Source organism: Leucoraja erinacea, chromosome 4 (genome assembly GCF_028641065.1).
Source record: "Leucoraja erinacea ecotype New England chromosome 4, Leri_hhj_1, whole genome shotgun sequence".
Classification (NCBI taxonomy): Eukaryota; Metazoa; Chordata; class Chondrichthyes; order Rajiformes; family Rajidae; genus Leucoraja; species Leucoraja erinaceus.
In genome coordinates, this window is record NC_073380.1 from 83,110,375 (window position 1) to 83,138,033 (window position 27,659).

Here is a 27,659-nt window from a genome sequence, read left to right on the forward strand (position 1 = left end):
AGTCAAGGAGCAGTCTTACACTGACCATGTTTGAAAGTAAGTATTCTGATAAACAGATTTTATAAAGGAGCTTCCCAGGTATTGCAGAAAACGAAAACACAGTCCATTAAATTGGCCAAACACAAATATTGATATTCACATATGAATTTTTACAGCCTCCTACTAGTGAGAGTTATCAACTTTCACTCAGAGGGTGGTGGGGATCAGGAATGAATTGCCAGAGAAAGTAGTTGAATCAGGTACAATAATAACATTCCACAGCCCCACCACCCTCTGAGTGAGTTGATAACACTCACTAGTAGCTGGCTGTGAAAACTCATGTGAAAATAAATATTCGTATTTGGCCAATTTGATGGTTTGTGTTTTAAATTGCAGGAAAAATGGAGGGATGCAAAGAACAAAGGGAGCATGTTCAGAAGGGAGAAGTCCGAGGAAGACAAAAATGACACGTGGTGGTGAATATGCCTGAGACGCTGCAGTGAAAGCTTATTAATCACAGCTGATCTGTCTGATGCAATGTAAATAGTAGATGATTGAGAATAGAGGAGAGGGAAAAAGAAAACTGGTAAATTCTGATACACCGATTATTTGTAGGCCAACTAACATCTCAGGAGAGAAAATAAATTCAGTTAACCTTTCAGATTGGTAATCTTTTATGATAGCTACAAACTGGAATGTCTGGTTAAAGGCTTGCCGTTCTATGCGTTGTAATGTGCCTGGAAATGAGATGACAATCTGTTCCCCGACTTGTGTGAGAACAGTGTCGGAGCTCAAATTCAGAGAGGGAGTGAATGGAGAATTTAAGCGACATTCAACTGGAAGCACATGGTCATCCTTGCAGACTGAACGAAGATGTACTGCAAAGCAGTCTTTTGTACCTCCACCTGTTCATTAACCTTTAATTCTAGTTTTTTTTCCTCCCAACAATGAGTATTTCTACCTTTTTTTAAATTTATAACACGGGAATCAAAGTGGTTAACTCTGTGTGGAGCTGCAGGACATGGGCAAGGTCCTCAATGAGTATTTCTCCTCTGTATTTACCAAGGAGAAAGACAGGAAGACAGAGGAACTTGGGGCAGTCAATGGAAGTGGCTTGAGAGCGGTCAGTGTTACGGTCGAAGAGGTGCTAGAGGTACTATTGTTTATGAAGATAGACAAATCCCCAAGGTCTGATCAGTTATATCCGAGGGGATTGTGGGGAAACTAGAGAGGAAATTGCAGGAGCCTTAGTTGAAATTTGCGAGTCGTCTTTAAATACAGGTGAGCTACCGGAAGACTGTAAGGCGGCTAATGTTGTGCCTCTATTCAAGAAGGGCTGCAGGAAACATGCTGGGAATTATAGGCCAGTGAGCTTAACATCTGTAGTTGGAAAGTTACTCGAGTTACTTGTTTTCAAGAGAGAGTTAGATTTAGCTCTTAGAGCTAAGGAAATCAAGAGATATGAGGAAAAAGCCGAACGGGATATTGATTTTGGATGATCAGCCATGATCATATTGAATGTCGATGCGGGCTTGAAGGGCCTACTCCTGCACTTATTTTCTATGTTTCTATATACTTGCAAATGATTGCCCTTTGAGTATCTATCATGTTCCTTTTAAAGCTCGAACCATATCTACTTCTACCACTGAAAGGCTACAGCCCACAACAATTGCAGGTCCAAAAGTAAGGGCACACTCGGCCTTCATGTAGCAGGATGGGCAACAGTTAGCTGAAAAGAGGCTGGAAATACAAACAAATCTGAACAACGATTTACGTGCCAAATCATAACTGGCAGCAGAGTCAGATGGACCAAGTAACACTCTTCGATGTTTAACAGGCCCCAAAGGATTAGATTTCCATCAATACTTACTGCAGAGAATGAGATCATGGTTCACATTTTACAATACAATAAGTCAGATGATTGTTGAGCACTGTACTTTCTTCTAAGTGCACTTTAAAGATTAGAAAACTGAGTATACAAGTGTACACAAGCATGAATATATAATCGTCAAAGGAAACCAGCCAAACCCCCAACACCAATTTAATTAAACTTCAAGTTCTACTGTGTTGAAGATGTAGCTTGCTGTGGAGTACAATTTTTTTTTTTACTTTCCTATAGGGCAAAAATAAATCATAATATGACAAAGGAAAGTTAAACTTTCAAAAAAAAAGTACAACACAGTTTCTGTCTAGTATGCAGGGACATGTATACTCAAGAAGCTTGACACCATCCAGCACAAAGCAGGCCATCTGATTGGTACCACATACACCATTCGACAATAAACAAAACTAATTTCCCCCAACACCACCATTGCAGAGTGCAGGTTTTATAACATGCAATTAAAAACATGAATATTCTGAAGGCACCTCCCAAACCCAGAACATCTACTAAGGAGGCAAGAGTTTGAGGTATGTAAAAAAAACACCACTACTTGCACATTCCCCATCATCATGCACATCACCCTGACCTAGAAATAACCTGTTGTTCTTTCATTGCTGCTGATTCTAAATCCTGAACCTATTTCCTAACAGCACAACGTGCAAAGGACTGCAGTGATTAAGACGACAGTTCACTACCTCCTTGAAAGCAATTAAAAAAAAGCCTTGACAGCTATGTCCATTCAGAAATAAATTAGAACATTTAGAAGCTTGGATGCATGTTGACTATCAGAACCCAGTCGTCAGGCTTCTGGAGGGGGGATAATGGAAGGTAAAAGCTGACTGTGCATAGGGCACCCAAACCCATCCATTCAGCCACTCCACCAGTTGAATTTGGTGCCACAACATTTGCCCAGTGACAACATGGTAACTAGCCCTCCCGTTTTGTATGGTTAAAAACAGAAGAAAAAATTCTAACAGATTTGATAGTTTCAGTCATTGTTGCTAGGCCCAACGTGAGAGGCAGTACTAGAGAACAGTATTGATTATGAACTCTGACCCAGCTGCAGGTGGCAATACAAAACACAATGGTTGAGATTTATTCCTTGGTCTGTTTTCCAATCTCTCAAAATGGACAATGCAAACGTTTTCCTTAAAATATTAACGCCTTTTAATGAAATCTGTCTGGTCAAAATACCAGTCCTTGAATTGATGAAATTTGCACAAGTAAATAAACAACAATCGGAATGAAAGGGCGACAAATGTTGCAGACACTGTCAACACAAAGAGCTTGGGTCCTTGCATCAACATGCCGTCTGCCAATGCCAAATTATCCTGGTCTAATATTTTAAACACAAAGGAATTAAGCCAAGTATTAAGTTGGTCAAACAATGGGAGGTTAGTCTAATAAACAGCTGAGAAACATTGCATCAGATGAAGTTGAAGGACAGAAGTGTAATGTTACAGGAGATCAGCACTATAACACGAGTGATGTAATGAGGACACATTATTTCTTGTAATATTACCCAAATAATTTAATACTTCAGTTGCTGCAGAACAGATTGACTAACACAGACAGGATTGTTTTCTAACCCTTTCACCATATCTGATACACAATCTACACATAAAATAAAGCTTGATCGGCACGTAATGAAGCAATGTCACCAGGATTCAAAGCAGATTTTTAAATTAATTGAAAGTCTGAGTTCTGGGTGTGCAATTATTAATGCAGTTTACAAACTGGCCCTTCAACTTCTTTCATTTTTATAATTGTTGACTGATAATCAAACCTCTGACGTCTTTCAATAAAAATAAAAGATTTCCACGATTTTCTCATCACAACTCAATAACAAAGAGGTACAAATCAACAGGTCAGTGTTGAGCAGCCTTGGACTTAGTTTTCTGTGGTTTCATTCCAGAAAGTTCTCTACACATATTTACACTGGTATAATGGACTCTTGCTATTCCGTATCACATCAATCCATTTGATTAATTTTCTAATCTCCTCAAACTTCACTTGCCCAAAAACATCGCTGCTTATATTTCAATTGTCCATCACACAATGTTCACTGACCTACACTGGCTCTTCCACAAGCCATATCTCTAGTTTTTTAATCACATTCTTGAGATTAAATACCTAATTTCCTACCATTATCAATCTCTTGGAAACCTCAGGTAATTTTAATTTTGACTCCTTGCATGTCCCTTATTTCTTTCCATTGACAGCTGAGACACTATCCTCTGGATTAACCTTCCAAACCTCCTCATCTTCCTTTAAAACAATCTTTAATTCCTACTTCTGCGACCAAGCTTTGTTCATATCTCCCATCCAGTCATATTGTGTGTGATGCATAACATGGAGTGTTATATTACAACACGCTAAAATTTGCAGAGCTGCAGAAGGTTAGAGTGCTTTGAATTTGACCAACTTGAATAGTGCAAGATAGTCATACAGCATGGAAACAGGCCCTTCAGCCCAATGCCCATGCTAACCAGAATGCCCCATCTACAAAGGTTCCTGCTGGCATCAGGTCCATATCTTTCCAAACCTTTCCTATTCACATAGCTGACCAAATATCCAAATCAAAATGGTGACAAATTTTTGTGGGCACCTCAACTGGAGAAGGATCCTTCATAATTGCTCCTGGTCAATAGAGACTTGTGTGAGGACAAGGAAAGGTAAGTTTGGTGATTGATGTTGCTCTTTGCACATACTGAGAAGTGAACATTATGCCCTTGTCGCTTCTTCACAGGCAAAATCCTCTTCTTGACCCTGAAACTTTAGCTGCTGAGAAGAAGCAGTTAAGAATCCGTTTAATAATTTCGCCATGGCAGACAGCAGGCAGACTCCATCATTATTTCAACTGGACTTGCCTCCTTTGTTGATTACTGTGTCTTTGAAGTTCTCTGGCATGTTCTCTATTCCCAGATGTGGGAGATACGGTCATGCATTTCTGCCAGAAGCTGTTCTCTGCCATACTTTATTACTTCAGCAGCGATTTTGCCGGTTCTAGTCCATGTTACAACATATGGATGGCCTTTCTAATCAATTGCTGAGCTGTTGTTGTAACAAGGTTAAGGCGGAAAGAGATGAAATCAAGGATACATGCATTGAGGAGTCTTGGTTAAGAAGTGCTCCATCGAGCATGCACTGAGCTCATCATAATTCTTGAGAAGCTTTCCTGTATTCTTGCCTCTCAGCTGGATAGGACCTTAATCATCAGACGGAGGTGCAAAACTGATGTCATGGTTGTCCGCCAACAGTTGGGTCTCTTACAGTTGTTCTATCCGCTGACTGTTGTCAAAAGAATGAGTTAATATTCTATATTTACAGAAACTCAGGGATAACAATACAAGCAATAAACAAACTGCTGGAGGAACTCAGCGGATCGAGCAGCATCTGCGCAGGGAAGGAATAGCCGGTTTCAGACCCGAAATGTCAACATTTCCTCCCTCCCTCACATGCAACGTAACTTGCTGAGTTCCTCCAGCAGATTGTTTGTTTCTCCAGATTCCAACACCTGTATTCTGTTGTGTCTCCAATACTAGTTAGAGGGATGATTGGTCTACCTTAAAGGACACAAAGTGCTGGAGTAACTCAGCAGGACAGGCAGCATCTCTGGAGAACATGGATAGGTAACGTTTTGGGTCGAGATCCTTCATCAGAGTACAGAGATGCTGCCTAACCTGCTGAATTACTACTTCACTTTGTGTCCTTTTGTGTATTAACCAGCAACTGCAGTTCTTTGTTTTATATGCTTGGTCTACATTGCTGTATAAAGCCAGTCTATTCCCTACAGTAATACTCAACGAGTTGTCTGATTGTAAAAATGCAAAAGAAAACAAAGATGCTTTACATTACTTCATGCAGGTGTGAAACAGCTGGAATTAAAAGCATTTCCTCTGGTAATTTTAAAATAGATTCAGTGAGGCCATGATCTCTGGAAAAGGAGGCAGGGTGATAATTTTATACAAGATGTTCTCCTTGATACATAATCACAACATTAATAGGAATGAGAAACGGGGACATTGTTTGATATGCTATATTGTTGACCACGGCGTGTGTCAAAAAAAAGATATGCTATTGCATGGAATACCTTCTAGAGCCTCTTTTACCACAGATCAAAAGCTGACTTTGGCGACAAAACAAAGATTACTAAAGCAGTTATGTAACAGATACGCAAAAGAAGGTGAATCAGGTGGATAGGTCGAGATGACTTTGGAGAAATTCCATCAATCTTAGATAGAAATAACAAAACTATACAAATTTAAAAAAAGTATTTCAACATCAAATGCTGAAAATAGGGCGTCCTAATGGATTGGCATATTGGGTACAAGCGTTCTACATTTGCAATAACTGCTCTTATTCCATACTTACAGGAGCTGCACGAAGCTCTGCAAATGACTGGAATGTCAAAATACAAAGTCATAAATCTCCATATTGCACATTCGGAAGAAGTTTTATCATGTTTTACATCTATTTCACAACGGCGTATTCCTTTTCATAACAAATTCAATTTGGACCATCTATCTTTACAGAATAAATCAAAATCTTTCAGCATTTTTACGGATATTCCTTAATATTCTTAAAGCACCTACTACCTATTTTGAAATTCCAAAGAGGCTTGAAATTTATTTCTCAGCAGGACATCTTGATGCGAACAAAATGTTCTTAAATTCAAAAATCTGCACTTTGCTCTGTTCCAAATATTTCAGGCAGACATACATAAAGAGGAATGCAACTATAACTTTTTCATCAAGAGTCTTCAAGTTACATCTACTGTATTTTAATCTTATTATATATGTACATTATTTCCTTATTGCAGCATGTTGCAGAAAACAAAACAGGCATTTATTTTCTCACTGGCCAATGCAACCCATTCAAATCTGTATATTTGTGGATTTTCGGGATTGTGCTGTTTTATACAAGACTTAAAATAGCCCTAAGATTTTTAATCCTTCCACTCTTGCCCTATATTTAGCTTTACATATCTGTATGTGTTTGTAGTGGCAATGGACTTTCTACAGTTCCAGTGAGTTTGGCATCTGATTTTCTCTCTTTCCCTTCCTTTCTCACTGTTAAAGATAACACATTCAGACAAGCTCAGCTCTTTATGTTGCTCAAAACCTTTCTTTAAAATTCATCTCATATACAGCTTCATGTACTGAGAGATCTTGTGGTGCAAGTCCATTACTCCCTGAAAGAAGCAATGTAGATGGATAGAATAGTGAAAAAGGTATTGGGCATTCTTGCCTTTATAAGCAAAGTACATATGTTGGGATGCCATGTAACACAAATGATTCATCAGGTAGCAATGGATTCTCATCTACAGTTCTGGTTGCCATACTCTAGGAAGGATATGCTAGCAAAAGAGAGCACTGAAGGGATTCAGGAGGATGTTGTCTGACACAGAGGGCTGTTTATACAGGGACAGATTGGATATACTGGGTTTATTGTCATTGGAACCTAGGAGGCCGACGGATAATGTAACAGAGGTTTATAAAATTAAGAGAGGCATATATAGAATATATATGGTCAATTGTTTATGCAAGGCAGTAGGGGGCACAAGATTAAAGTGAGCAATTTAAAGAAGGTCTGAGGGGCAGGTTTTTACATACAGATGGCGGGGCATATCTGAAATGAGCTGCCTGTGGGGGGTCATGGGAGCAGAGACAATACTAGGCTGCACCCAAGTAAAGGGGCTGTCCCACTTGGGCGACCTAATTGGCGAGTTTAGAAGAGTTTAGAAGAGTTTGAAAAAATGTCATGTTGAAGACCTCCTTCGATTATGTTGAAGACTAGCTTCGACTAGCTACAACTAACTTTGGGAAAATTGGACACCGAAATAGTGGAGAGTGAAGACGACCTCCTTCGATCTCCTTCGACCTCCCTTTGACCATAATGAAGACTATCTACGACTACCTTTGACTACCCTCGATTGCCTACGACTAACATGCCGACCTACTACGGCCTACTACGATTAAACCTACGAGTAAAAAAAGTATCGATTTTTTTTCCATGGCGACCTTATTTTACTCGTGGGCATTTTTCATCATGTTGAAAAATACGCCGCGACCTAGCTGAGGCCTCGAGTACGCGGGGGACTACTCTCGAGCATGAAGGAGAGTTACAAAGACCTCCTACGACCTCGTGTCGCCCATGCTGCGAGTACGAGTCGAGGGTAAACTCGCCAGAACTCACGGATTAGGTTGCCCAAGTGGGACAGCCCCTTAACAAACAGGCTCTTTTTACAGCCCTTTATAATTTAAGTTTGTCAATGAGGAAATAAACAAAATCACTCAATATGGTAAGCATAACCCTACGGTATTGCAATTAACAGCATTAAAAGCATTTAAGACTGAATACAAAGGATCACTAAAAGAAGATCTAGAGGATTGGTTAGGAAAGAATATGTAGAATCCATTAAATCTCACGACCGAAAGTAAAGGACAAGAGACACCAAGCTTGTGCCTCGTTTAATAAAAATCTCCTCAACCTCCCCTTGTACAGATAAGCCCGTTATGCCCTTTGGCCTCAGAGCTTGAATCTCAGCTCTCGACCCTCACGTGAAGCTGCTCGTTGCTAGGCAACCGGAACAAGCTGTACCTAAAAACCATGTGAGCCTGAATTCGCCACAAATTTTTGCACGAGTCGGGTGCTTGTAGCCTGGTGACTCCCTGGTGCCAGGATCCAGGACGTCATGGACCGATTGCAGGGCATCTTCAAAGGTGAAGGTGAGCAGCCGGAAGTAGTAGTGCATGTCGCCACAAATGATGTCAGGAAGAAGAGGAAAGACATTCTGCAGCGTGACTTCAGAGAACTCGGAAGGTCTGAAAAGCAGGACCTCGAGAGATGTTATCTCCGGTTTGCTTCCAGTTCCTCGTGCTGGTGAGGGCAAAAACAGGGAGATAGGGGATCTGAACGTGTGGCTGAGGAGCTGGTGTCGGAAGCAGGGATTTAGAACCTTACAGACCGCTGGGATCTGTTTTGTGGGAAGGTTGAATGGTACAAAAAGGACGGGTTGCACCTTAACAGGAGGGGGACTTTAAACCAAACGGGTGGGTTTAAACCAAAGATTTATGATCTTTAACGGGGCAGAAAGCTCAGGAAGGGATAGGAGAGTATGGGCAAGTGAAATAGGAATCGATCTGAAAGGTGAAGGGAATAATGGATTAAAAGAATTATATATGAATGCACAAAGTATGAGAAATAAAGTGGATGAGCTTGAGGCTCAATTGGAAATTGGCAAGTATGATGTTGTGGGAATTACAGAGACATAGCTGCAAGAGGACCAGGGCTGGGAACTGAATATTCAAGTCCTATCAAAAAGGCAGGTGGGCAGAGGGGGTAGGGTAGCTCTGTTGGTGAGGAATTAAATGCAGTCCATTGGGAGGGGTGACATAGAATCAGGAGATGCAGTCAGTATAGATAGAAATGAGGAATTGTATGGGTAAAAAGACCCCAATGGGAGTTATCTACAGGACCCCAAACAGTAGCCTGGATATAGGGTGCAAGTTGAATCAAGAGTTAAAATTGGCACGTCGCAAAGGAAATGGTATGGTTGTTATGGGAGATTTCAACATGCAGGTAGACTGGGAAAATCAGGTTGGTGCTGGACCCCAAGAAAGGGAGTTTGTGGAGTGCTTCCGTGATGGATTCTTAGAGCAGCTTGTACTGGAGCCTATCAGGGAGAAGGCAATTCTGGATTTGATAAGGGAACTCGAGGTAAACACACACAAACACATCGTGAAGGTGGGGGCCAGGGGCAGCGGAGGAGCACTGTCTGCGCGATGAAGAAGAAGGTAAACGGCTGCCACAGAGCATGGTAAGTCCTTTAGAGAGCGTGGGAGGGAGGGGAGAGAAGGACAGAGAAGGGGAGAGAGAAGGGGAGAGAGAAGGGGGAGAGAAGGGGGGAGGGGAGAGAGAAGGGGAGAGAAGGGGGAGAGAAAGGGGGGGAGACAGTTTAAAGTTTAATAAAGTTAGCGGGCGTTTTACCTTCCGGCGGATCTTCTAGGTCCTGAAAACCAAAGATCCTACAGGATCTTTGCTGAAACTCCAATGAGCCAATCAAAATGGCCGGGTCAGCGAAGGAGCTGGCCTTCGACTGCCTGTAAGTAAATAGCAACCCCACTCTACCTAGCTTCGATCAAACGGCAACCTATTTTTAGTTGAGGCTGGTTTTGAATTTGTTGAAATAATCTCAGGAACATAGAAGAAGCCTCGATTACGCGGAAACCACTTTCGACCATTAGGGAGAGGGACCAAAACCTCCGGGAACCTCAGAGAAACCTTGGGTGGGGCGCAACGGGTCCCTTTCAGATTGGCAGGCAGTGACTAGTGGGGTAACACAAGGCTCGGTGTTGGGACTACAGCTATTTCATATATAAATATGAAATAACGGCCTAATGGCTTCAGAGCCATAGGAAGAAGACTATGGCAATATACCTGCAGCTTTTTTTATTCATGCTTAGAAATATCATTATTATATGAAATATTAATTTCAAAGATAATATAGATATGAAATATATTCAGAATCTTTTTCCTGTAGTGGGGTTATCAAAAACCAGAGGTGAGAGAAAGAAGTTTTAAAGCACATTTGAGGGACTTTTTTAATATATAGTGAGTGAATGATATCCAGAATGGTATCAGAAGAAGCAATCGGATATCTTCTATATTACTAAAAGTCTGATCTTGACCGCTTTTAGCCCACTTTGGTGAGATATCCGAGAGAACACCGCTACCTACGGCCGTCATTTTTGGCCACCTCACTCAGAGACCCCCTCCGCCTTCCTGGACCAGAGGATTTTTCTTATCGATGAAAAATCAGAGAGATATTAATGGGTTTTTTTAAATCCCCATTCTCTCTGCTGCCCCCGCTGGTGGCAGGGGGAGGGAATATAAAACCCGGAAGTGTAATGCCTCACTCAGTCTCTGCCAGACTCAGGAAGCGAGAGGGTCACGGCTCTCTGAGCTGCGGCTGTAAAGTGGCTGCAGCCCAATTGTTTGCCTTGCCTTTTTAAAAAGTTTGTGTTCACAAAATGGATTTTGGTTGTCACGTGGCTGCAGCGCAATTGTTTGCCTCGCCTTTTTAACAAGTTTGTGTTCACAAGTTTGTGTTCACAAAATGAATTTTGGTTGTCAGGTGTGGCTGCTGCCCAAGTGTTTGCCTCACCTTTTTAAAATGTTTGTGTTCACAAAATGAATTTTGGTTGTCAGGTGGCTGCATCCCAATTGTTTGCCTTGGCTTGGCTTTTAAAAAAATCGTTGCAACACTTGGATGCCAGCCCAAGAATCCATTCGGCACACAATGTCTATACTAGCCCTCTGGAGACCAGTACCTTCGGCCCGCAACACCCATACTAGCGCAACAGACAGCCCCTCCCCCACTGGCGAGCAACATTGGAATTGGTGGAGAGGTGGAATATTGCGTTGGTGACCAGCCCTCCCCTGTGATGCTGGGACCCAACAGGTCTCACTTAGTCTAATAATTACTACATTCAAGAGCAACAATATGCTGGAGAAATTCAGTGGGAAAGGAATTGCTTACATTCTGAGTCAAAGATCCGCATCGGGTCTGTGCTTGAAAAGAGTCAGTATCAAAAAAAGAGTAAAACGATTAAGCTAGTAGATAATTATTTGACTGACAGTAGGTGAAGGATGACAGGTAGTTGGAGCTAGATAGGGGATGGGAAATGTTGGAGTTGGGAGATGGAAGCAAGTGGATAAGTGGAGGAAGACCAAAATAAATACGGGCTACTTGTTGTACTGTTAGATTTAAACTGTTAGAGACATCAGCCAAACCTTAGGCTTACCAAAATCAACTGTTTGGAACAACATTGAGAAGAAAGAGGGCACTGATGAGTTTACTAATCTCAAAGGGACTGGCAGGCCAAGGAAGACCGCCACAGCTGATGACAGAAGAAATCTTTCTATAAAAAAAAAAAATCCCCAAACATCTGTCCGACAGATCAGGTCAGTCTGCCTCGGCCTACGCCATATCTCGGTTGCCAAACACTTTAAAAACCTCTCCCATTCTCATACTGACCTTTCTTTCCTGGGCCTCCTCAACTGTTAAGAGTGAAGCCAAACGCAAATTGGAGGAACAGTACCTCATATCTTGTTTTGGCAACTTACAACCCAGTGGTATGAATATTGATTTATCTAACTTCTTTAACTTGCTTTCCCTCTCTCTCCATTCTGTCCACAACCTCCCCCCCACCCTAGTTCTTTGACTGGTTTCACTGTCCTCCAGAATAGTTTTACTATTTCTATGCCTCATTGTCACCTTCCCCTCAGCCAACAATGAACCATTCTACATTTCCTTGATATCATCTGCTTTCATCAGTCATTTCACACCTTTTCCTTCCATTTCTTGAATTTCCATCTCCCCTGACTCTCAGTCTGAAGAAGGGTCTTGATCCTAAACGCCACCCATTCCTTCACTTCAGAGATGCTGCCTGTCCCGCAGCATTTTGTGTCTAACTTGAGGATAAAGTAAGATGCTTCCCGATATAGGGTGTGGAAAAAAAGGAAATCCTTTCGAGGAATATGCAAATGAATAAATGAGTACTCACTTGTTGGATGACCTTCACTAAATCTTTCAAGACCTGTCTACGTTTTCGGACATCCTTGTTGGTGATCACTGCGGTGGTCAGGTAACGAAGAATGTGTGGACACATAGTTTGAATGGCATTTAGATATCTAAATAATAAAGAGACAAAAGATATGTCAGCATAAAAGACAGGGACCTGTAAGCACATAAACATGGCAAGAAACAGATATGGTGATATGCCAAACACTATAGTTCAAAGCACCCTTAACGCATGTTCCATTCCTTATGATATTCAGACTTGCTTGTCATGTAAAGTAGAAATGTTATTCATGAAACTCAAGATTTGGTAAAGCTTCATACCACACGGCTATATTGAGTGGTTGCTTCAATCTCCTCTGTTCTTTTGAGCGAGGGAGGATATAGTGAACGAGAGCAGCAGCCGTCTCAATAAGAATAAAACCCAAAATAAAATGCTCCGAGAAACTAAAATACACATCATGGCAAAATCAGTTGAGCTGGACCACAGAATAAATTTGCTACAAATGGCATTAACATGCTAATTTCGATAACGCAGTTGCATGAAATGGGTCCAATTTGTTCCTGAATTTTTTCAAACTTCCCGATTAACTGTCCTTAATCCAAAAATAATGCTTTAGCTATTAGCCTCTCTTTCTCTGACTATGTGTATTTTAAAATCAGCAGCTTGGGAAGAAGCTGAAGCAATGTGCAAATTTTAGAGATTTGTGACAACCATGTTCAGTGATATTCATAACTGTACAAATAATAGCATGTTTGGAACTAGCAGCGTAATACCTTCTACAATCTGCATCTGGCCCCAAGTAATTTTAAAGTCCAATTTTCGGCTTTTAAAATTTAGCCTAGAGCTGTGAGTTACAGTGTCATGTAGTCAATGTTACGGTGTCTTAGCGGAAAATACTTATAAACACAACATCCAATTTTAGATAATGCCCATAATGTTCTGCTGACCACAAGGATACCAAAACCACTTATTTTCTTTCTTTTTTTAATTGCAGAATTTCATGACAACTGGTATTATTACATTTTACCTCGACCACATCTGAAACTTTACGTCAATCTTTTCACCATCTCTCAACAATCATAAACCTCACCAATTACCCTTATTAGTTACTGCAGCCTTTCCAAACTCAAGTATAAAGTAATTATTATTATGGTACAACAGTCAGATAGTGAGAAAATGTCTTCTCATTGATGCACCAGAAATCCAGGACAAAGGAGACCTTATAGCCATGACATTTAATTACTATGGGCTTTACACCAATCCATGTTTCTATAATGGCTACACAATGCTCATAGCGCATTGTCCTTTAAATGAATACAACCGGAAAAAACCCAAAATATCCTCAATCCAAAGCAATCTTTGATCGATATGAGCTGCATGAACTTCTTACTGAACAGCTCTGCCCACTAAGAGGTGAACTTTGAAATGATAGTACATAAAAGGAGCCCATTTCACTTAACATTACTATCCCAATACGTTGTTAGAGCTTTCCTGTTACCCCTGTTTATCTTACACTTTCTTAGCACCTTGCTAATGTTTTATTTTCAATTATTATACAAACTCTCCACTGCAAGCACTGTAACTGCTTCAATTATCTTTACAAGCGCAACTTTCAAGATCGTCGGTCAGAAAATCTCACCTAATTTTTGGATCTTTTGAGAATTATTTTCAATGTGGTTGCCATCCCTTCTCCTGCCTAAACCATTTCTTCTTAACTTCAGTATTTCCAGTACTTGTTCTTGATTCAGATTTCTCAGAATCTGTAAGATTTTTCTTTGTGAACATTTCTTTCCGAAGTTCCAGGAATGAAGTACAATTGGTAATGTAATAACCGATTCATAATGCATTCCATGGCAGAATTTGCATAGCTCTAGCATAACTTACAAGATCTTGCGTCAAGTTTAACCAATGCTCTCAAACTGCCGTCAGTTTGCTTCTGCCTCACGTTTATCCAAGTAAGTTTGTCCCTGAGTTTTATCATTTCCTTTTCTATCAAAAATTACCTTATTATTATTCCATTCAGAAGACTTAGACTTTGGTCAATGATATTTCCAGATAATTTTGTGGACCATAGCTCAGTCAATTAAAAAGAATCCAAGGAAGAAGCTGTCCATTTTCCTGGGTAAATTACATTTATCGATTTGTGTGCCCTTTATTGCTCAAATTAATTTGTTCTTTATTCGTACTATCTGGGAGGTCCAGGATTTGACTGGACAGAATTATGCAAGAATATTTTACATCAATCTTCCAAATCATCCCAACATATAGTTCATACATGCAGTCAAATTCTCAAGCATTGGGAAGGTTAATAGCTAGGATAGTGCGCCCCCCTGATAGCTGGAGAGTGAATTAACAAAACTTAAAATTCAGTGTGTGGGTGTGTGCATGTGCGTGTGTGTAGTGGCACAATCTGTATCCATGTATGGCACTTCTAATTTCATTTGTGAAATGTTCCAGAACATTCCAGAGCAAACCAAACGGCGGCTCGCCGTTTGCCAACCTCGTGTCTCGGCGACGTGCAGCCATCTTCAGCTGATCTACATCGGTGAGACTAAGCGTAGGCTTGGCGATCGTTTCGCCGAACACCTCCGCTCGGTCCGCATTAACCAACCTGATCTCCCGGTGGCTCAGCACTTCAACTCCCCCTCCCATTCCGAATCCAACCTCTCTGTCCTGGGTCTCCTCCATGGCCAGAGTGAGCACCACCGCAAATTGGAGGAACAGCCCCTCATATTCCGCTTGGGCAGTCTGCACCCTAGTGGCATAAACATTGAATTCTCCAATTTCCGGTAGCCCTTGCTGTCTCCTCCCTTTCTCAGCTCTCCCTCAGCCCCCGGGCTCCTTCTCTTCCTTTTTCCTTTCTTCTCCCCACCCCCACCCCCAACCCCCCCAACATCAGTCTGAAGAAGAGTTTAGGCCCGAAACATTGCCTATTTCCTTCGCTCCATAGATGCTGCTGCACCCGCTGAGTTTCTCCAGCACTTTTGTCTACCTTCGATTTTCCAGCATCTGCAGTTCCTCCTTAAACAAAGAGGAACCATGACTGGAACCGGAGCAACGAACAGCCGCAGTGAGCGCAGCGCCCCATGCAATTAGTGACTTGATCAGAGGAGCTGGTGAACTTTTACAAGAACTGCACTGTCTTTCTTTGCGTCACAATTGCGGAATGCGACAGGACGTAGAAGAGCAAGAGGAAGACGATGGAGTTAGTCAGACAAGGTCATTGCTTTGTCCCTCTACCACCAGAGTCCCGAGCATATCAGTTCTGCCAGTGCATTTTCACCCTTCCATCAATTTCATCCCTGTGTAGATGGTTGAGTAATGTCAGGTTTTGGCTTTCTGTGCTGCGGTTTCCGAGAGTATGCCGCCACCTACGGCCGTCATTTTTGGCCACCTCGCTGAGAGCCCCCCTCCGCCGCATATGTGCCGAGGATTTTTCCCGTCGATGAAAATTGACAGAGATATTAATGTTTTTACAACATTCCCCATTCCCTCTCTGCAATCCCTCTCTCTTCCCCCCGCCCCTCTCTCCTCCCCCCCCCCTCTCTCTCCCCCTCTCCTCCCCCCTCTATTAGCGTGAGTGCGGGGGGGGGGGGGTAGTTAGTGTGTGATGCTGCTTGCCGCCTCTCCCCCCCCCCCCCCCCCCCCCCAACCGCACGTTGGGGTAACAGAGGGTCTGCACTTGATCTAGTAGATAGATAGATATATAGATATAAGATATATAATGAATATATGTGTTTATATATATAAATATAATTTATATAAAATTGCCTTTATGACATGTACATCATAGAAATAAGATAAAGAGAACAAGAATGGTCTGCAAAATTCCCCAGTAGAGTTTTTTTTTGTTTTAAACAAACATATTCTTTGATGAAACTGCCAGGATATTTCATCCAAGTGCCCATTTTGCCAGAGAAACATAAACACAACCATCTGAATTTATTGAAAGGGGGAGAAATACAATGGCTAAAACAGCTAATCCCTCACCCTTTCACATCACTTGTCAAATTTATGGCACCTTGACGAAAAGCAAAAGGACATACCAAATGGCAATGTTCGGAAATTGGAGCTGTAAAGATGGTTACATTTAAGTATACAAAATTCTCATTCAACACTTGTATATGGTTGCAATTTAGAATTGATCAATCCAATAAGTTAGGAGTAACTCAACTGGACAGGCAGCATCACTGGAGAGTAGGAAAGGGTTACGTTTCGGATCGAGGTCCTTCTTCTATTTTGTGTCTACCTTTGATCTAAACCAGCATCTATAGTTCTTTCCTACACAATCTAATACGTTGTATGGTCGCTGAAGAGAATGCAGCGGCTGGGCTTGTATACTCTGGAGTTTAGAAGGATGAGCGGTGATCTTATTGAAACATATGATTATTAAGGGTTTGGACACGCTAGAGGCAGGAAACGTTCCTGATGTTGGGGGAGTCCAGAATCAGGGGCCGCAGTTTAAGAATAAGGGGTAAGCCATTTAGAACGGAGACGAGGAAATACTTTTTCTCACAGAGTTGTGAGTCTGTGGAATTCTCTGCCTCAGAGGGCGGTGGAGGCCGGTTCTCTGGATACTTTCAAGAGAGAGCTAGATAGGGCTCTTAAAGATAGTGGAGTCAGGGGATATGGGGAGAAGGCAGGAATGGGGGACTGATTGTGGATGATCAGCCATGATCACATTGAATGGCAGTGCTGGCTCGAAAGGCCGAATGGCCCACTCCTGCACCTATTGTCTATTGTGTATTGAATAAAATAAGTTGTATGACCGCTGAACAAGTTATACATCCATTGTTAATCTTGCTCAAAACAAATTTTAGTTTGTTAAATACTTCATTTAGATAACCCTCACTATTACAGACAGATCTCATTTCACTCTCTGGCTATTAGGAAGACCAACCCCATTTTATTGTTTCAAAACAATTCCATAGACACAAAAAAACAATAAGGAACACTCCAAAAGTAGAGGAACTGGAATCTTCATATTGCTATTATTCCCCCGCAACGTTAATTACCAAAGATCATAGAGCCCCGCTCCGTTCCTTACTACACGTCAGTCCATTAGATTTTGCAGGAGTGGACCATCTTGCTCCGCTCTATGATCTTTGGTTTTCACCATATCAATCAACCACATACCATATTAATTAAATAAAAATATCCATTGTAAGTTTAGCAAAATTCTTGTCTCAAACTCAAGACAGAAAAACACCTTAGAAAATAGGTGCAGGAGTAGGCCATTTGGCCCTTCGAGCCAGCATCGCCATTCAACATGATCATGGCTGTTCGTCCAAAATCAGTACCCAGTTCTGGTACCATGTTATAGGGAAGATGCTGCCAAACTGGAAAGAGTACCGAGAAGATTTACGAGGATAATGCCAGGACTAGAGCTATAGTGAGAGGTTATGCAAGCAGGGACTCTATTCCTTGGCGCGCAGGAGGATGAGGGGTGATCTTATAGAGGTGTATAAAATCATGAGAGGAATTGATTGAGTAGATGCACAGAGTCTCTTGCCCGGAGTAGGTGAATCGAGGACCAGAGGAAATAGGTTTAAGGTGAAGGGGAAAATATTTAATATTTAATTTGAGGGGTAACATTTCCACACAAAGGGTTTTGGGTGTATAATAATAATAATAATAATATATCTTTATTGTCATTGTACAGAGGTACAACGAGATTTGCAATGCAACTTCCATCCGATGTAATAACTTAATTAGCTAAACATTTAGACACCCAGAGAAACAAGATTAAAAAAAAGTTTAAAAAATGTGCGACGTGACCATCCGAGGGATAGTTCATGGGGAGGGCACCCAGCAGGACTGGTTCAGAGCAGCTATAGCTCTGGGGATAAAGCTGTCCTAAGTCTGGAGCTGCAGGCGTAGAAGGCCTTGTAACGTCTGCTGGATGGTAGAAGTTCAAACAGACTATTGCAAGGGTGCGAGGAGTCTTTATGAATGCTGATGGCCTTCCTGAGGCACCGTGTATTGTAGATGCCCTCCAAGGCTGGTAGCTGTGTCTGGAACAAGCTGCCAGAGGAGGTAGTTGAGGCAGGGACTATCCCAACATTGAATAAACAGTTAGTACATGTATAGGACAGGTTTGGAGAGATGTGGACAAAACGCAAGCAGGTGGGACTGGTGTAACTGGGACATGTTGGCCGGTGTGGGTACATTGGACCAAGGGGTATGTTTCCACGCTGTATCACCATATGACTCTTTAATTCCATCACCACACAGGGTGAATTCTGCAAATTCCACTACTTCATCTAAGAATATAAAACCAGGAAAAAATCTTATTTGTTGGCTGACACCTTCTGAATTGAATTAGGACAATTTTTACAACTCAACAAGCCCTGAAGGGATGCTGGGAGTCATATTTAAATACTCTACCGTAATTCTCCAAAACCATTTTGTTCAAAAGTAACAGAAAACATATCTGTCTGAAGGAGGGTTTCGGCCCGAAACGTTGCCTGTTTCCTTTGCTCCATAGACTCTGCTGCACCTGCTGAGTTTCTCCAGCAATTTTGTCTACCAACATATCTGAAAAGTTCAGCGATTTCCTTTCACTTTCTTTAAAAAGTCAGTTTAGCTCTATCTCTATCTCTACCTGAGTCAGCTTAGCTCAGTGGTTATATTCTTCCCCATATTAGTTTTCGTCCGCTCAAGCCAAACTCAAGAGTGATCTCATCTAGAGTGATGTCCCAATGTACGGTCACAATGTTTATTGGAGATATACTGCCCTTTGGATGAATTGCAATGAGGTTCAGTTTATCTTTGAAGGCAAATAAAGACTCTGAGGGCAATTGTGAACATTTCTTAAAGATGCCTGGACATTTAATCCTCAAAGGCAAAATCAAAAATTTCCCAGCCTGTGACCTATGACACTATGTTTAAAGGCCATAGTGCTATATTTAAACCCCATAGAGCTGCAGCCGGTAGCAGTATATTTAGCACGCATTGCGCTGCGGCCGACAGCTCTTTGTTTAAATCTGCACACGTTAAGCCGACAGAGCTCTGTTTAAACCTTTGCGCGCCAAACCGACAGCGCTGTGTGTATTACCTTTACATGCCAAGTCTGAAGCACTGTGTATTGATTTGCGCAGCAAGCGTGTAGCGCTGTGCATTGCTTTACGCGCCAGTCTGCGGCTGATAGCGTTTTTCCCAATGGGGGGGCACGGCTCACACCTCCCACTCTCACCTCCGGCGGCTATAGGATCTTTGGTTTTAATCTCGGCCCGGAGCCAGGAGTGAACCGGGTGAGTGGGGGCATCGGTGCAGCCTCCAGAGCCGTGGGGATGAATTTTGGGCTAAGGCTCAGCTCCCCGACCCCCAGGTCACTGTCCGTCACATCCCCCGGACCCCCGAGCACTGTCCCTCATCTCCCTCAGACCCCAGTTGGACACAGAGCACCTGGGCCGGCCCGCATTCCCGGGGGGGGGGGGGGGGGGGGGGGGAGGGGGAGAGGGAAATGCTCGCCGGACATCGCCAAGTCTCCGCTCACTCCAGGTGTTGTCCCCGCTTCACTGACTCGCACAACCTAAAACACACCCTGGCGCACACAAGGTTTAAAGGGATATGGGCCAAATGTGGATAAATGGGAATAGTTTAGATGGGGCATCTTGATCTGCATGGACAAGTTGGGATGAAGGGCCCGTTTCCATGCTGTAAGACTATGACACACTGTAGAAAGGGTGCAATTGCTCTGGAGACGATCCAGGGGCGATTTATAAATATATTGGCAAAGCTGGATTTTTTTTTCACTTTGAAGAAAGATTTGATAACTGGGATTGTATTATCTGCAGCAACGAAGGTGAATATTATTATGAGAATAGGACCTGTTTCGCATAACAAAGAGTGTAGGAAGGAACTACAGATGGTGGTTTAAACTGAAGATAGACACTAAAAGCTGGAATAACTCAGCAGGACAGGCAGCAGCTCTGGAGAGAAAGAATAGGTGATGTTTCGCGTTGAGACCTTCAGACTGAACAGGTTGAAATCCAGCCATAAGGCGATCAAGATAAGGGCGATCAAGATAAGTTTATCTTGATATCCATTAGTTATCGCACCAAATCTGCACTCATTTTTTACCGCAGACATATTATCTAAACCACATTGTACGTGGAAAACATCAATAGTGTAATCAAAATGACGTAGTTGTTGCATCTATTTCTAATATCATTTTGCAGTGAGCAAGTTTATAAAATGTTAATGCAGTCATAAGAAGCATTTGCTTGTGTTTGACCAAGGTCTTTAGCCAAATGTATGTTACAGTATTGTGCAAGTAATGCAGTAATTTATCATAAATTCAGGAACTGGCAATCATCAGCAATTCATTGCCACAAATTACCTAAGCAGCTAATTTCAGTGTTTTCAATTACTAATTTTGGATATTATCTCACTTTAAATAATTATCCTGGCTCCCAATATCCAGCCTTAAAAACACAACTGCAATGAGAGGCAGAAGGCACATTAAATGATGATAAAATCATAGCAGAGACTTTTTCATAGAGATGCAATTTCAGGCCCTAATCATATTACATAATTCTACCTTATCACAACCGGTTTGTAAATCCTTCAGATTCAGATTCAATTTTAATTGTCATTGTCAGTGTACAGTACAGAGACAACGAAATGCATTTTCAACGAAACAACAATCCTTGTATTTTCCCCAATGTCATCATAATCCTATATTTAATCCCAAATTACATGAAGATGCTATTTGTATGAACAATTCCAGGGATGACAAATCTCAGTACATTGGTGGACAGGAGAAAGTGGGATTGTTTTTTCCCCCATTGGCAAGACTAAGTAGATTTGATACATGTTTGAAACTGGAAGAAATTCCCTCCAATCTTCCCAATGTATCCAGCAATATGTGAAATCAAAATAAAACTAGAGTTCTGGTCGCCAAGCTACAGCAAAGACATGTTCAACAACACTCCCCAGAGTCCTTCCATTCACTGTGCATGTCCTTGCCTGGTTTGACCATTTCTCATTAGTTGGAGTTAAATTGCCTCTGCCATTCCGCTGTCCACTTTCTCAGTTTATCTACATCCTATTGTAACACGAGACCAATGCTCACTATACCACCAATTTTGGTGTCAATAGACAACAGACAAAAGACAATATGTGCAGGAGTAGGCCATTCGGCCCTTCGAGCCAGCACCGCCATTCAATGTGATCATGGCTGATCATCCCCAATCAGTACCCCGTTCCTGCCTTCTCCCCATATCCCCTGACTGTGCTGTTTTTAAGAGCCCTATCTAGCTCTCTCTTGAAAGCATCCAGAGAACCTGCCTCCATCGCCCACTGAGGCAGAGAATTCCACAGACTCACCACTCTCTGTATGAAAAAGTGTTTCCTCGCCTCCGTTCTAAATGGCTTACTCTGTATTCTTAAACTGTAGCCCCTGGTTCTGGACTCCCCCAACTTCGGGAACATGTTTCCTGCCTCTAGCGAGTCCAAGCCCTTAACAATCTTATATGTTTCAATGAGATCACCTCTCATCCTTCTAAACTCCAGCTGTTCCATTCTCTCAGCATATGACAATCCCTCCATCCCGGGAATTAACCTTGTAAACCTACGTTGCACTCCCTCAATAGCAAGAATGTCCTTCCTCAAATTAGGGGCCCAAAACTGCACACAATACTCCATGTGCGGTCTCACTAGGGCTCTGTACAACTGCAGAAGTGTATTTGCTCCTATATTCGATTCCTCTTGTTATAAAGGCCAACATGCCATTCGCTTTCTTCACTGCCTGCTGTACCTGCATGTTTACTTTCATAGACTGATGAACAAGGACCCCCAGATCCCGTTGTACTTCCCCTTTTCCCAACTTGACGCCATTTAGATAATAATCTGCCTTCCTGTTTTTGCTACCAAAGTGGATAACCTCACATTTATCCGCATTAAACTTCATCTGCCATGCATCTGCCCATTCCCCCAACCTGTCCAAGTCACCCTGCATTCTCATAGCATCCTCCTCACAGTTCACACTGCCACCCAGCTTTGTGTCATCTGCAAATTTGCTAATGTTACTTTGAGTCCCTTCATCCAAATCATTGACATATATCGTAAATAGCTGCAGTCCCAGCACCGAGCCTTGCGGTACCCCATTAGTCACTGCCTGCCATTCTGAAAGGGGCCCGTTAATCCCTACTCTTTGTTTCCTGTCTGCCAACCAATTTTCTATCCATGTCAGCATTTTACCCCCAATACCATGTGCCCTAGGAAGAATAAAACGGACATGGTACCATTGACTATCAGAGGGGACTGTGTGGAGAGGGTGGCGGATTTCCGCTTCCTGGGAATCCATATTGAGGAGGACCTGACGTGGAGCGTGAACACCACTGCGCTGCTGAAAAAGGTCCAGCAGAGACTGCACTTCCTGAGGGTGCTCAGGAAGAATAACATCACTCAGAGACTGCTGCTGTCCTTTTATCTGTGCTCCATTGAGAGCATACTAACATACTGTGTATGCGTGTGGTACACCAGCTGCACAGCGGCTCAGAGGAAAGCGCTCCAGAGGACCATTGACAACGCCCAGAGGATTGTCGGCTGCCCTCTCCTTACCTTGGAGGACTTACACAGTTCCCGCTGCACCAAAAAATCCCAGAGTATCATAAAGGACATTTCCCACCCCGGACACTCCCTGTTTGAACTGTTGCCGTCAGGCAGACGGTACAGATCTACAAGGACAAGGACGAACAGACTAAAAAACAGTTTTTACCCCACTGCTATAAAAGCACTAAATGTAGCCGCCAAGGAACGCAGGGGCGAGACATACTAAGGGACTGGGGTACACTGTGAAATCGACAGAAGGATGGAGTGTTGGGTGTTTATGCGTGCTATTTTCGTGATATTTATTTTAGTTGTTTAACTTTTAATATTTTACCGTGTATGTATCGTTAGCTTTTAGAAATGTTTGAATGGTGCACTGACTGGCTGACATTTTTTTAATTTTGTTGTACATGGTTCATGTTACAATGACAATAAAGAAACTATTCTATTCTATTCTAATTTTGCCCACTAATCTCCTATGAGGGACCTTATCAAATGCTTTCTGAACGTCCAGGTACACTACATCCACTGGCTCTCCCTTGTCCATTTTCCTAGTTACATCTTCAAAAAATTCCAGAAGATTAGTCAAGCATGATTTCCCTTTCGTAAATCCATGCTGCCTCGGACCGATCCTGTTACTGCTATCCAAATGTTCGGCTATCTCATCTTTTATAATTGACACCAGCATCTTTCCCACCACCGATGTCAGGCTAACTGGTCTATAATTCCCTTTCTCCCGCCTTTCTTAAAAAGTGGGAATACATTAGCTACCCTCCAATCCACAAGAACTGATCCTGAGTCTATAGAAAATTGGAAAATTATCACCAATGCATCCACGATTTCCAGAGCCACTTCCTTATGTACCCTGGGATGCAGACCATCTGGCCCTGGGGATTTATCAGCCTTCAGTCCCATCAGTCTATCCAACACCATTTCCTGCCTAATGTGGATTTCCTTCAGTTCCTCTGTCACCCCAGATCCTCTGGCCACTCCTATATCAGGAAGATTGTTTGTGTCCTCCTTAGTGAAGACGGATCCAAAGTACCTGTTCAACTCATCTGCCATTTCCTTATTCCCCATAATAAATTCACCTTTTTCGGTCTTCAAGGGTCCAACTTTAGTCTTAACTAATTTTTTCCTCTTCACATACCTAAAGAAGCTTTTACTATCCTGCTTTATATTCTTTTTACTATCCTGCTTTATATTCATATGGAAATCTACTAATCTTGCCACTGACATGCAATTGCTTAATATATATGACAAACAATAGGAGGTTGTTCCCGACGTTGGGGGAGTCCAGAACCAGGGGCCACAGTTTAGGAATAAGGGGTAAACCATTTAGAACGGAGACGTGGAAACACATTTTCCTCACAGAGAGTTGTGAGTGTGGAATTCTCTGCCTCAGAGGGCAGTGGAGGCCGGTTCTCTGAATACTTTAAAGACAGAGCTAGATAGGGCACTTAAAGATAGCGGAGTATGGGGAAGGCAGGAACGGGGTACTGATTGGGGATGATCAGCCATGATCACATTGAATGGCGGTGGTGGCTCAAAGGGCCGAATGACCTACTCCTGCACCTATTGTCTATTGGCACTGAAACTTGTCCAAAGAGTTCCAATAAATTGGTGAACCATGATATTCCTTTTACAAATCCATGTTGATTTTGCCTGTTGACCCAATTATAATATCTTTAATAATAGCTTCCAACATTTTCTTTATGTCAGATGTTAGGCTCATTGAACTGTAGGTTTCAACTTTGCTCCTCAAATGAAATAATTACAATCCTATTTTCCAATCCAATTGAGCCTTCCCAGTTGCTTTGGCCTCTAGGATGAAGTCCACCATGACATGGAGACTCATCAGCTCACAGCTCCAACAATTTACTCAGTGCCACTTCCTTCCAATCACAATTTTCCCTAGAGTTCTTCCCTCCTTTCAATTTATAATTTACAACTATTTCTTAGATGCTACTTTGAGCAAACACTATTTTTCTGTTCCAGATATTATGACTTATTTTGGCCCTCATTCCTATTACCAAAATGTATTACCTCACTAATTTTATTTTAAAATTCAAATAAAGAGACCATAAATTTTACTTAATAGGTCATATTCATCCAAGCTGCCAGCAACTACAAGCCTTCAGTAGTTCTCTGATATTTTCCTGACCTATAAACTACTAAATGTTAAAAAAGCAAGTTACCTCAAGTAAAACATCATAATCACAAATCTACAGATGTGTCATCACCCTTGTACATTCAATGTCTAAACACGTCACACTCGGATTTAATTCCCTTTTCAAAAAAATAAAACTGTGTAACTCCTCCATTAGCCTGGCATGAAGACACTTAATGCAACGTCAGAACTGGAGCAAAGTCCAGTGGCAACTCTTGTACTGATCTATGTGCTGCCTAGTGTTATGGTTGAACTGTTGAACATTCTAGAGTCAGTTGTACTTACCTCAAGCTTGGCAATTACCCCATTTGCATTCATCTATTATCCAATTTAACAACTCATCAAACAGTGCCAAAGTCACTTAAAAATCCTAAAAAAAAATACCTGCCACTACCCCAAGGGTTGTTAGAAAAAGTAATTTGGAGGGTTATTGGAAAAATAGTTTATTGGAATGGGTTGTTTGGCGAGAGGGGTTGTCAGCATCATAAACAAGACTGACTGCATGAACAGCAATAAAGTTAACGTTTGCCTCCTGAGCAGTAAAACCCCTGTTATAGGCATGCATGTAGATTAACAGCCAGCACATTATTGGCCTGAAACTGGCTCTGCCTGTTTATCTGTGAAGAAAATGTCCCCGTCTGCATTATCCCTTGATCTGATTATTTGACTACTTTCTGGCTGCTCTCATTCTCCAGACCACAAACTCTGCTGTTTGTAAGCCAACTCATATCGTCCTTTATCACTCATCCATGGTGACTGATAATGGTTCTTGCCCAACCGTGGGTTTTACATTTATCATCCCCCAGTTCAGATGATTGGTGACCTTGACTCCTATCCTTCCTCAACCATCTGATAACCATCTCTGCAAATCTCCCAATGCTGCACAGCCTTCCCTTCATTTATAAATACGACTTGTCTCAAGGACTCACTGAACTAGCAAATTAGAGACACAGGAACTGCAGATGCTGGAATCTTGATCAAAACTCAGTGCAGGAGGAACTCAGCAGGCCAGGCAGCTGCAGAAGGAATGGAATGCCTATATCCACCCATCACCTGCCAGTATTTGTTTCACTTGCATTGCTTTGAGGTTTATCATTCTCCCCTCCCCCAACTATAATTGCCACTAGGGCTGGGCTGCCAACTCCCACGCTTTGAGCGCGAGACTCACGCCCTCAAGCAAACTCTCACGCCCTCACGCTCATCAGAAATTTCTCACGCTCAGTGGTGAGAAATTTTGTGATCAACGAAAATTTAAAAACTCGGATAAACTGCCTGGTCCGCGGGTGTTGGAGAGCCGGGGCTGCGGGAGGGATGGGAGCAGAACCAGCGGCCGGAACAGATGCGGGGAGCCGGGACGGACAAGTGTTTGCCGGGGCCGGCGTGTTGCTCATTGCAGCTCTGGCCATGGAGCACTCCGGACAGTGCATGTCCCGGGCGTCGGAGGCGTCAGAAGCGTTGCGCCGCTGCCGCGAGAGTCTCTGTGCCGAAGGGACAGACTCTCAAAGGGAGGTGGAGAGAGAGAAGGGAAGGAGACAGGGAGACAGTGGGGGAAGAGAGAGGGGAGAGAGAGGGGGAGTGAATGGAGAGAGAGAAGAGGGATGGGGAAGAGAGGGGAGAGAGAGGTAGGGGAGAGAGAGGGGGGAGAGAGGAGAGTGAGGTGGGAGGGGGGGAGGGGTGAGAGGGAAGAGAGAGAGGGAGGAGAGGGTAGGAGAGAATTGGAGAGAAGGAGAAGAGAGAGGGGGAAAGAGAAACGGGGGAAAGAATGAGATAGTGGGTAAAGAAAAAGAGATAGAGACAGAGGAGAAAGAGAGGGGAGAGAGGGCACGGGGAAGAGGGAGGTAGGAGGGAGAAATGGGGAAGAGAGGAGGAGAGACGGAGAAGAGAGAGGATAGAGAGAGAGAGAGGGGGGAAAGAGTGTGTGGAGAGGGAGAGAGAGGGGGAGATAGAGAGGGAGGGAGAAAGAGGTTGGGGGGAAGCGAGGGGGAAGCGAGGAGGAGAGAGAGAGGGAGAGAGAAGGGGGGGGAGAGAGAGAGAAGAAAGATGGGAGAGAGAGTTAGGGGAAAGAGAGGAGAGAGAGTTAGGGGAAAGAGGGGAGAGAGAGGGAGAGGGGTGAGAGAGAGAGAGGAGAGGGGACAGGAGAGAGGGGGAAGAGTAAGGTGGGAGGAAGAGAGGGGGGAGAGAGAAGAGAGAGGGAAGGTGAGAGGGGGAGACAGGGGAGAGAGAGGGGGTGAGAGGAGGGAGAGAGGGAGAGAGAGAGAGAGGGGAAAGAGAGGGGAGGGGAGAGATAGAGGGGGAGAGAGAGAGATGGGGGGGTTGAGAGGAGAGAGAGCGGAAGAGAGGGGGCAGAGAGAGAGAGTCTCTGTGTCGAATTTGCCCAGGTGACCGGCATGGATCAGGGATCAGGCTGTGGCTCGGTGCATCCTGGAGGACAACCAGTGGCTGCTGGAAGTAAGTACCAAGCACTGGGTAGAAACGGTGGAAG

The 27,659-nt window shown here is 42.9% G+C and overlaps 1 protein-coding gene across 1 annotated transcript in view; it reads right to left on the reverse strand.

Moving 5' to 3' along the window:
• The window catches only part of LOC129696620 (eukaryotic translation initiation factor 3 subunit E), a 180,676-nt gene that overhangs the window by 87,197 nt on the left and 65,820 nt on the right, over positions 1-27,659 (reverse strand). The window contains exon 8 of the mRNA XM_055634678.1: positions 12,433-12,559. Within this exon, the coding sequence (XP_055490653.1) occupies positions 12,433-12,559 (127 nt within the window). The remainder of the gene's footprint in view (positions 1-12,432; positions 12,560-27,659) is intronic.